Consider the following 12,042-nt stretch of genomic DNA (forward strand, 5'->3'; position numbering starts at 1 on the left):
CATGATGTCGAACAAGTTGGCAATTTATCTCAATATGTTTTGTCAACTCATAAAAAATATCATTATGGGTCATTTGAATAGCACTCTTATTATGACAAAATAGAAGTAGGCAAAGAAAATTGAATATCTATATCACCAAGTAACCAGTGCAACAAAATAATCTCAATAATTTTATCAACTTGTGCTTTCTATTCTACTTTAGCACTTAGACAAGTCATTACATCTTGTTTTTTATTTTTCCAAGAGACTAAGGAATGCATGTAAGATGCAAAACCTAGTGGTGGAGTTACGATCTCTAGGGTCACCCACCCAATCAAAATCAAAATAGGTTCAAAGTTCAAATTTGGAACTAGATGAAAATAATATGCTATGACGTAAAGTGTGAAATATATATATATATATATATATATATATATATATATATATATATATATATATTTAACGTACATGGAAAAGAAAAAACCTATGCTCCTTAAACGGAGCTTACACCCTAATCTAAGAGAAAATAAAATCCATTCAACTAGTCATTCATAGCAATAACATCAAACATTCATCCCTCTAGCCATGGGATTAATATAAAGCCTTAAAAAATAGAGTTAGCATACTCTAGAAAATGATCTAACATGTTTTTCATACCCTAAGGTTTGATACTAGTTTTAGGGATCAAGATCTAATAGGGAGCATGCATTTAAGATCCCTAGGCACAATGGAATATGTCTATTTAAAAATCCTATCTTTCTAACGTGTTTACAATATAAATAATAGATTTGGATGTTCCCAAATCCTTAATTTCCAAGCCAATTTAGAAGCTTTATCGATATCCTAGAGTCTTCCACTGATCTATCTCCGAATATAGACACAAGAGAAGTTTAGTCTTTTCTTCATTGAAGGATGAAGGTGGCTAGGGTTTCTCTCCAATGGATAGAAGAAGATGACATATCTATCCTAAGAGAGTTTATATAGACAAATAATTGGGCTCAAGTGATTAGGATGTATCCTATGGGTTTGTGTCACTTAATCTAACTCTAATGATTTTTATTTAATTAATTAGAGTAATGAGATCCAATTAATTAAATAGCCTAAGAGGAAACCATAAACACTTAATTATAAGCTCTTATGCTACCTTGTGCTTGTGTACAAACACTTATGTGCTTATAATTTTGCTCCTTTATGTACACTTATAACTAAAAAGAAATTTTCCTCAAACCATCTACTACCAAAGAATGTGAGTTTGAATAGGGACAATTAGGACCCATAGGAAAATAATGACTCTTTCATAATCAAATTTTGAAGTTGATTCAAAACTCCACTAAAAAAGTTAGTTGCACTCCAATAATTTGCTATGATATTAAATCAACATACAAATTAATTAATATCAATTAATTTATTTGTTAATTTTGTGACCTAATATTCTTGCATGATGTTCCCCATGAGCTAATGTCTATAATCCAATATAATGTAGTAGTAATCAACTTCTCAAGATTACCTCTTTAATGCTTGAGGGTCAAATCCACTTATATCATGATTAATTGACATACTCTTATTTACAAAAGATATATGTCAAATCAAACTTAGGAATTATTATAACCATAGATTTCTTGATCATAAATGCTTAGGGTCACCCAACGGGGATATATTGTCTAAAACTCATGTGATTTCATGGTACTTTTATGATAATATTTTTTCTTATCTTCCTAAACCACCAATCACCCAATTCATAGGGAATATATGATCATTTTAAGATTTCACTCGTAAGTTAAAGTGACTAATGACCTCAGTATTAACACAATATTCTTTTAAGGTTGAGAAATCATGCAACATAAACCAATAGCCACTCAATCATGACTCACCTAGGTCTTATTCAATATGCAACCATATACACTACTACACTCACCATGGGAAAGCCATCCTTATAACCAAGTCAGCCCACTAATTAGAAGGTAGTACACTATGGCTTTTAATGGATTGCCTAAGTTTGAAAACCATCCATTAACAAACTTATTAACTTGTAAGGAACCCATGATTTAATCTTTTATACAACTTATAATGCACTCAAGTCATGTGCAATACATTCTATTGAGTTTAAGCAAAAATACCATAATAATGTAAGTAGGATAAAAATGAAAATCGATGTCATATATAATAAAATCAAATGTTACATCATGTCGTCACTACTTTTAAGGGTTCTATCTTAATAGTGCATGCATGCAACATCATGATCGAACTGAGTTTTTGATATGGTTCACTCAATCATTATATGAAGGAGTGCATCTTTGCATGACAACCCTTAGTGTCGATAATCATGTGTTCACTAGGTAATCTATGTTCATGTAAAAGCATTGATAAGAAGTGCATGTGTGTCTTTGTGTGTGAAATGGTTGCTAAATGTCTATTCTTAAGTGTAAGATGACTTTGCAATAGGGCTTTCCATGTCACGTGTAATATCATGTGTGATGGGTCATGGTTGCTTCGCTCTAGCATGATACTCAATTCCTTTGGGTTTGCTTGAGTGAATTGCCTTCCTCTTTTGAAATTGATTTTAGTATCCTTTTTTATACCATTTTTTTCTTGTGAAATGGATTCCATGCCCTTTTTCTTCTTCATCACTTGCATTTAATCTCCAAGGCTCTCAATGCTTCTTGGTTTTTACTTCACCGAACCTTGAATCATTCTAAAATTTTGGAATACAACTATATTGTACTAGTTATTCTTTCTTTCTTTTTTCCTACAATTTTTAGTACTAAATACACACATTAGTATTCAACATGAACTTAGCATAAATCTAAGTTTAAAAGACATGATTGACACTAAAAAATTTGATAAAATTCTTATTTTAAGTATGTAATAGTGTTATTTTTTAGTGTTAATTATAGTTTCCCCATAACAACTCTTTTACAAACATCTATGTTTTCCAAAAAGTATATAGTAAGCTAAAAACTATGTGTACATTCATAAAATCAACTTGGTAGCTATGATTTTGAAGAGAAATGGGAAAAAAAGACCTAAAAGTGTTGTCAAAAGTTTGAATTTCTTTTTCTCTTATCTCTTATTAAGAGATTAAAAAGAAGTAACTTAGTGGCTAAGGTTTTGAAGAGGAAGAAGCACCTTATAGTGTTGCTAAAAGTCTAAACTTCTTTTTCTCATATATCTTATATGGAGATTAAAGAGAATTCCAACAGTTCGCGTGTCTTAGTTATCTTTCCTAAATCAACTAGAATTATAATTTAACTTATCATAATCTTTACATCATTTTATTTATCCCCTCATTAGATTGAGAAACCTTAATTGGACTAAACTGAGATTTAAATTTAATATTTAACTTATTCTCCAACAGAAATAACATCTTACCACATTTCCCAAATCAAATCTCGTGATAGAAACTTAACTTTCTATAATAAATTAATAATTGATATAAAAGATTCTAACATCTAAAATTATTTTGTTGGTGTTGTTTCTATTGTATAACTATAACGTCTCAAAAATGATCTTAAAAGAAAACAAGTGGATAAAATTTCTTATGTTTCTATAATGAATATCATGTGCTCTCAAGTTTATACCCCAATCTAATATAACTTATGTAGTGAATATGCTAAACTAATACTAAAGTAATCTAAGTATTGAATATTGGAAAGCAATTAAGAAAGAATGGTTTTACTTATAAGGCACTAAGGAGTACACATTTACTCATAGAAGAACAAATAATTTGGAGATTATTGTGTAGGGGAAACCTAGATTTTCCCATCCCTATCCTAGTACTAGTTAGTGCATGTAAAATATTCGTAAGGCTCTTCAAATTTATGCACAATGGAAATCATTACATTAAAAAACTAGACTTAGAGGTTAAGATAATTATACCTACAATTTGGATGTTCCTAGATCGATTCTAATCCAATGAAGTAACTCTGTAGGTGTCATAGAGCTTGTAAACTCAACAATCTTCTGTCTAATCACTCCTTTCATAGATCTTGACACAAGAGAAGGGTGGTATTCTCTCTAAAAGGAAAGTTAGGGTTTTCTTTCTAGAGTTTGGAAGACAAGTGTAAAGAATGGTTTTCTCTCTCTTGAGCCAAACTTAGGCTTTAATCACTCAATCTAGTCCACTTGGGCTTTAAGCTCTAACTAATTAATTAGACCAATCCAAAAAGACCATTCATAAGATCCAATGCAACCTTGTGTTTTTACCAAAACATTATTATGCACACATATGAATTATAAACTCAAAATTCCCTTAAAAATCATGTCACCATGAATTAAGAGCTCAAACAAGGACCATTAGGACCCATAGAAAAACACTACTCCCTCATAATTAGAAAAACACTACTCCCTCATAATTCAATTATGAAATTGATTCAATATCTCACTACAAAGAGTCAACTACATTTCAATATCCTATGCATTACAATGACATAAAACTTAAGTCCATAACCTTTTATTCACTAAATGTAGATTCTTCATAGTTTTCCTGATCACATGTCCTTAGGATCACCTAAGAGGGACAAAGTGTCTTAATCTCATAAGATATCATGGTGTCTCTAATAAGAATATCTATTACCATCGGCCTTTATCAATAGTGAATCAATCTATAAGGAATATATGATCACCTTAAGATCTCACCCATAGGTAAAAGTCATTAGTGACTTTAGCACAGACTCAATATCCTCTCATTGTTAAGAATCCATACAATATAGTAGCTTGATAAATCATGATTACCTAATAGCTAATGTCATGATTAACCCTAAGTCTTGTTCTATGTGTAACTATACATACTAATGCATTAACCATGAGAACACCATTTCGATGACCAAGACAAGTCATCCCTCTAATTACGAAGTAGTGTACTATAGTCTCTAATGAATTGTCCAAATCCATGAACTGGCTATTAATAACTTATTATCTTACAAAGAGCTCATAACTTGGATCTTCTATTCAACTCCTAATGCACTCAAGTCATATACAAGACAAGTAATAAGGGCATGGATGCTCGAATAACAATTACTACAAAAATGATAGTAAAGGAAACAAAATCATAATAAATAAATTTATTAATAAAACTAAAATTTGTTACATCATATCATGCTTCCTAGGGCTTTATCATGATATATTGGTTATTTTAATTAAAATTATGTTGGTTGTAAGATACTAAATAATCGACTTTTAGATTTATTTTCATGCTAGCTAAAGGACATATTTCATGGAAGATTCATAAGAAATCATTGGTAGCCTTTTTAGTATACAAATAAAATGTGTAACTTATTATGAAACCATATGTGATGTTATATGGTCGAAAAATTTTATCGCAGGGTTACATATGGTTGATTCAATAATGTGACCACTGAACATGTACTATGATGATAATATTTTATAGTACGATTCTCTAAAAATAATAAGACTATTAGAGGATCAAATTGTTAATAAAACAATTAGATTAGTCATTTGCTCCAAAAATGACTAATCTATCCCTCCTTAATTTCAAATGATACTCGTATGTCTCAAAAAATTTAGTTGGAAGACTATAAAATTAAAGACTTAGGTAAGTATGTTTTAAGTTTGGATTTCCTTCAGAAAAAAGGTCAAACTAGGTATCACTTTTCTCCCACGAATCAAAGAGATAGAAAGGTCAATAGGGGATGGGTCAATTATGTTAACCCCTCTCTGATAGTTAAGTTAGCTATAAAGTGAAATAAAGGATAATAGATAAAAGATGGAATTCTTTGTGTGCACCTTATTTTCTAACTAGTGTCTTCTTTTGTAGTTAACTTGTAGTGGATGAATTATGGGAAGATAACAAAGGATGGCAATGCATTACCTTAAATGATTTTGCCTTTGTCCATCTTTAAGGCTTTGATTATCCTGCAATGATTATGGAATGATTCTCCTCTACGCAGGGACGACCCTTTCATGGTGTAATGATGGCAATAAAAATGTCAGTTAAAAAATGCTTAGAAGCGAAAATGAGCAATCAAGCATACTTTTGGAGTAAGAAATAAGAGAAACTAGGAAGATGCTTGAACATCCAAGTGGAAATACTCGGAGCGCCCTAGTAAACTCTTGTATGTATAACGAAATATTCTACTTAAACAAGAATTATTACAATTCTACTCAAACAAAAAATATAATAATTTTGTGAAAATTAATACAATAGTTGTAAAGCCCTTAATATTGTGATTATATGTCATAGGATGAGCATCAAGTAGTTTTTAAATGAACTTAATTTGGAAATGTGGGAACTTTCTCACTTGACTAGCGTTTGCCACATGTAATTGTAGAATTATTCAATTTCATTGCAGTCCTTGGATTTGTTTGCGTCTAATTTTTTCTATTTAAAAAAAAATGTAACTTTCATCTCTACAAAACCATCTAAGTCGAGATAAAAATATGATAGGGTTAATTTTCTCAAAAAAAATTAATATATTGAAGAGAACCAAACCCCATTTCAAAGGATGATGTTGGTGGGACCGTGGGAGTAATCGAAGATGATGCATAGGGTTTTGAAACACTGAGACACTGCAGTTCTTCCCGTGAACAGACCAACCTTGCACCGTGAAAGACTGACACTGCGTACTGTTATCATGCACGGGGCAGCCGATATAGGAAAGACTTAAGACACTGCAACGGTTACTGTTGCTATGAATAGAACCCTGGTTCAAAGTATCCGTGGATATACGGTAGGCCAAGTCCTAGCCATATCGGCTATGGTTGTGATAAATCTGATCCTGAGTTGGTATCATACGTTTTAACAATTACTTATTTTAATTCAAACATGAATCATTTGACCAACTCATGATAGCGGTATCGAACAAGTCATATCCACTTCCATATTCTATCACATTTTGATTCAAAGAAAATCCCCATCCCAATCAGATAAGAGAAGTAATTTTTCTTCTGATTTTCTTTCTTTCTCGTCATGGTTTTCAAGATTTAAGGCAAGTCCTAGTGATATGGTGAATTCCCGCACTCAATCTGCAGAGCTGCAGTGGCTTCCACACCCACCCCCCCTAATTGCACACTTCCATCTAAAATTAAGCAGTACTAGTGAAACCAGGACACTCCACAAACATAATTACTAGATTTGATGTATGATATTTGTCACACATCAAGTTCATTACAACAGCCATTACTAATGGGTAATTGGGATCAAAGAAACGTTTCAACAACAGCAATGATATACAGAAAAGAAGATGTTCCAAATGGGTTGAATGAATCAAATAAATGTTTCCTCAAGAATGCAACCAAAAAGGAACAATATTCGGCTTGTGCCTGATGTTCATGTCCAATATTGTAGGCTGTACCAGTTGAATAAAGAAATCAATGATCGATGGGGATGAACTTTGGTTTTGGTTAAAACAAATGGGAGGATTCAACAACATTGTCATGTTTGGACCTGATTCAGACCCAGATTTCAGTTAGGAATTTCATGTCCAAACAAGACCATTCCAGGTCTTTCAGCCCTTAAGATTTACCAATCAGTTACTCTGGAACCAACTCATGTCATACAGTAATTGATTGTAAAATAGCCTTCTCATTTCCCCTCTTGTGAATTGATCAGTTCATTTCCATCATTGCTCTTTTCATTGCTTTGCATTTCAAGCAGCTTCTGTTGTTCTTCCTGACTCTCTTGCACTTTCACGTCCGTTGCTGCCTTAGGCTTGTTGCTTGCAGACTGCTGATACAAAATCCCACCTACCATACAAATCAAAAGCCCAACTGTCCCCACAAATGTGGAATGCTTGTCCCAAATAATGAGATTAATCACAACTGTCAATAGCTTGTTCACAATTCCAAGAACGGTAAATCCTGTTGCAGAAATTGCTCTTCGGCAAGAGAACCCAAAGAAAGAGATAGCTAAACCAAACATACATGACAGCCCCACCGGAAAAACCACCTGAAAAGAATACCAATCTGATTCCTCAGAGATTTCATGCTTTATCTTCTTCAGTTCTCCCATTATCAGCAATTCCAATGGAAACAGTAGGAGAGCCTCAAGATTGTTGTACAGTACAAGACCCCAGGTATTTAAACCAATGGTCATGACAACATGCTTTATGTACACAAAATCTATGGACATGCTTATCAGGTAAGCTAAAGCCCAGCTGTAAGCCATGAATGTCAACTGGTAATCAGTGAGGACATAAAGCACACTTCCACCAAAGATGGTGGCAAGTGAAAGCCACGTTTTCATCGTTGGCCATGGCTGTTTCAAGTAGAGGGTCTCTCCAATTGCAACAAAGATGGGGACTGCTGAACGGAAGACAATGAAGGTGTCAACATTGGCATGGAGGAGGAGTTCACTGTTGGTGAAAAGAGATAGATAGAATATCACTGCTGCTGGTAGGAACCGCCACATGGTACTACGATCCAGTGGATCATGCTCTATTATCTTGAACCAACCACAAATGACGACCCCAGCTGCACTTGTGAAATACTGTAAAGCAGTTAGGGCCCCAGGATATGGAAATTTCATCACAGCCCATTTGTTGATGATGGAGAGTAAAGATGCTGAAATGCAGTATCCAGCAGCTATGCCATAGATAGATGCTTGCTGGAGAAAGCCACTATACCAGGTTGCTTGAATTTCACTAGATGAAGGGTTTTCTGGACCTTTCTGGGATGCTCTAACTTTGGGATTCTCCTCATCATTAGACATCTAAAAGAAAGAAAAATTTTCTCCTTAGCTGGTCCAAAAAAGTAGTAATATACTTAAACATTTCTGCAGATAAAATTTTGAAAAATTGGAATTCAGCTTGTAGAAGAATAATGTTTTAATTAACAATGTTTTAATTCTTTTCTTCCAAATAACAAACCATCAACAGCACTTAATGTCAACCATACAAAAGAAACCAGAAACTTTTCATCCCCTTTCAAGGGATTGAAATCTATTTCATATGGAAGAAGATTCTCTAAAGGTGGCTACAAAATATGAAACCAAGTCTAGGTTCAGAAATTATGAATCTTCTATCAGTAATCTCAGGAAGGAATCAAGGAAAAGTATTACTACAGCGCTCAACATCAACTTCAGTTTAAGGCATTAAAGGAGACTGCATTGATGATGGTAATTTTCTTATGACATTGAAGGAAGAAAGTAACAGGGATGTGAATGGTGAGGGTATCAAAAGAGATAGCATTGAACAAGATCTGGTTAAATAAGAACCATCATGAAAATTTTGGTAACAGATAGATTCCAGTTTGAAATGAGCACCCTCAAATTGCACATTAGATAAATAGATACTGGTCTCTAATCCAAACTGTAATTGAAAATCAGTGAGTTATCCATTCAGTTCTCTAATAAAATGAGCACAAGTGAAACTTCCTGAGCCCAAGATCTTAAACGGGCTGCTCTAGGGCAGAGAGGTTAGGATTGTGTGCAGAAGCATAGTTGATGATGTCTAAGAACTACTGGACTTGTTTTTATTGACTGAGCTGATTGGGGAACAAAGTACTTCCTGAATGCTAAAGAAACAATGTAGCTCACTTCATATAGCTTTCTGATGGAATCAAGTTCACACAAAAAAGAAAAAAAGGCAAAGAAACAAAACCAAACTTATCAAAAAAAAAAAGAAAGAAAACCCAAAAACAAAAAAATAAAAACAAAAACAAAAACAAAACATGTATGTTATCTAAATTAACCTGCTTCCACTAATGACTATTCAGCATCCACTCAAATTTTATCTTAGCTTTACCATACTTTGGGGGCATATCTCATCAACCAGGATGGACAAGTTAATTTTTAACCACCATATTTGCATGAAAACAGCTGAAGGCACTCAGGTGACAACTAGGCAATTATGTCCTCATAAAGGAGGCATGGATTAGGCAGTTACCTCCACAAAAAATGCATATGTTCTCTCAAATTAATGAACATGCAAAAAGGAAAACTAGAAAAAAGAATAGCTGAAGTGCATTGTAGATGAGAGAGAATATGATAAGCATTCTAATATTCACTTGTAAGAGGTCATCACAGAAGTAAAAGCATATAATGCAGTGCCTCTGAACGTAAATATGCATATATAGAGTCATAGACAACAGATTTTGAATTTTGATGATATTCCCTGTAGTCTGATGAGTAATATCTTCTCTTCAGCACATCACATCATTTACAGATAACATCTGTAATTCAAATGGAGTTATTAAATTAAGGACAGACACTATCACAAAAATCATATTATTTGATCAATTTAAGTGCTTCAAAAAAAAAATTCACCTTTTACCATGATTTGAAGTGATGGCTCTATGATTCTTTTAATGGTTCAGTCCAAAGAATAAATACTGATTGATTCCCTGAGAGGACTTTTTTAATCCTCGTCATTGTCTATGACTTGTCCACATTGTAACATATTCAAGGAGGTTAATCAGCACAACTAAATGACATCTACCCCCATCATATAGATGCTAAACATATATACTACACAACTGAACTACTAAGGAGAAACAGGTTCTTGAGCCCACAAAATTTCAAAAACCAAGATTTTCCAAAGCAGGACTGCTCCTACCAAGGTTTTAAAAAGACAGAAAGATTCCAATGAAAATATCAATCTATAACCAAAATATGAAGTATTTATTTACAACTTCTCCCCTCAAAATATCAAGGTTCCAACTAATATTTCCACCATATAAATCTTGATCAAAACTTTTTCTTCCTCTGCATTTACTTTTCTTTCTCTATATTTTCTTCTCCCTCCATGATGAAATTCTAACAACTCTTTCCATTTCACTAGAAAGCAGTTCCATCCAGACCCAATTCCAAACAGATGATAAACGGTGAACGGTTTAAATTATCGTAAACGTTTACTCAAACATTCTTCCAATATCCAATAATGTGATTAAACCAAGCTTCAAAATGAGCATTTAAGCAGCTATAAAATGGTAAATCAATCCCAGAACATGTCACATGGATCTTAATCTAACTTCCAACCCTCCAGAGGTCAAAGAAGAAAAGATAATGGGTTTTGATAGAAACCCAATACAAGATAATCCCAAAAAAAGAAAGCACAAAAAGAAAATAGAAATTCCCAGGCCAACCCACTCCTGATTGAGAAAAGAAGAGTACCTGGATCTCTGAATCTTGAAGCTTTGAAGAGATCCCTGGCCCCATAAACAAATCAAACACGAAATTAGAGAAGAAAGAATAGAGATCTATAGCTTTAGGGGCGATTGAGTGAAATGGGAATTGCATAAATACCTAGAAATTACATACAATCGTGAAATACAGTCTGTATCAAAATTGTCGTGCCTTTGCCCCTCTCCTTCTGCACTTCGTGTTTCTGGTTAAACTCCTAGTGTGCTGCCGACTGACACGAGCATTAAGATTATATTAAAACAATGAATTTTTTTCAGGATCTAAAATTGGGATCTCACATACGCAAGATAGAAAAGAATTAATTGGTTAAAAAGATAAGTAATATTATATTTGTAAATTTAACTTGTGTTTTTGTTCAAAGAATAATCCATTTTTTTTACATAAATGTAGTTAAATTATTTCAAGTATTCATATACACGTTTTAAAATAAGTATTGTTTTTAGAAAGAAAAAAAAATGAGGGTATTTTGTCAAAATGAGACAAAAAAAAAAATGTTATATTTCTAAAATTAAGCTTTTAATGATCCTTTAAATCAAATAACTCGTTGTAAGTTTAATAATTAAATATGAAAATAATAAAAACAAGTGCTTACTGCTTGTCCCATTTTATTTTATTTCATTTTATTTTCCAATGTGATATAAATTATTTTTAAAAAATTTTAATTATCTTTTATACATCAAAAATTTTATCTCACCCACTATTAAATTGATCATCAAAATTATAAATATTTGACCTAGCAAAATTTGGGTTTAAGAATTGAAAATAAACATTTCAGTCAAAATTGGTTCTTCTTAATTAAATATATATACTTGTAAAAATAACACTTGTTTAAGCACTAGTTTAACGTATACACCATTTTAAGGCAACTCTAATATATTTTTTATGATTAATAACTTTTTTTCAAACAATGGAATCACCTTCTTTTTTTCGAAATCCTAAAAAAATTGTTATTTTTAACATATTTATCT

General features: G+C 32.6%; 1 protein-coding gene across 2 annotated transcripts; it reads right to left on the reverse strand.

The window, feature by feature from the left end:
- Positions 1 to 7,033: 7,033 nt before the first annotated feature.
- Positions 7,034 to 11,449, reverse strand: LOC100263209 (GDP-mannose transporter GONST3). 2 transcript variants are annotated; one of them, XM_002271408.4, is made up of 3 exons: positions 11,177 to 11,449; positions 11,045 to 11,079; positions 7,034 to 8,644 (listed from the first exon to the last, which is right to left on the reverse strand). In XM_002271408.4, the coding sequence occupies exon 3, from the start codon at positions 8,642 to 8,644 to the stop codon at positions 7,520 to 7,522; it is 1,125 nt and encodes a 374-aa protein (XP_002271444.1). In that variant the 5' UTR covers positions 11,045 to 11,079; positions 11,177 to 11,449; the 3' UTR covers positions 7,034 to 7,519. The 2 variants fall into 2 exon arrangements, with proteins under 2 accessions (XP_002271444.1, XP_019077971.1); XM_019222426.2 differs by having other exon boundaries at positions 11,192 to 11,409.
- Positions 11,450 to 12,042: the final 593 nt, after the last annotated feature.

Source organism: Vitis vinifera, chromosome 10, assembly GCF_030704535.1.
Source record: "Vitis vinifera cultivar Pinot Noir 40024 chromosome 10, ASM3070453v1".
NCBI lineage: Eukaryota > Viridiplantae > Streptophyta > Magnoliopsida > Vitales > Vitaceae > Vitis > Vitis vinifera.

Excerpts from the sequence above, each read along its gene's own strand:
- LOC100263209 (XM_002271408.4), bottom strand. The coding sequence starts at position 8,644 with ATGTCTAATGATGAGGAGAATCCCAAAGTTAGAGCATCCCAGAAAGGT.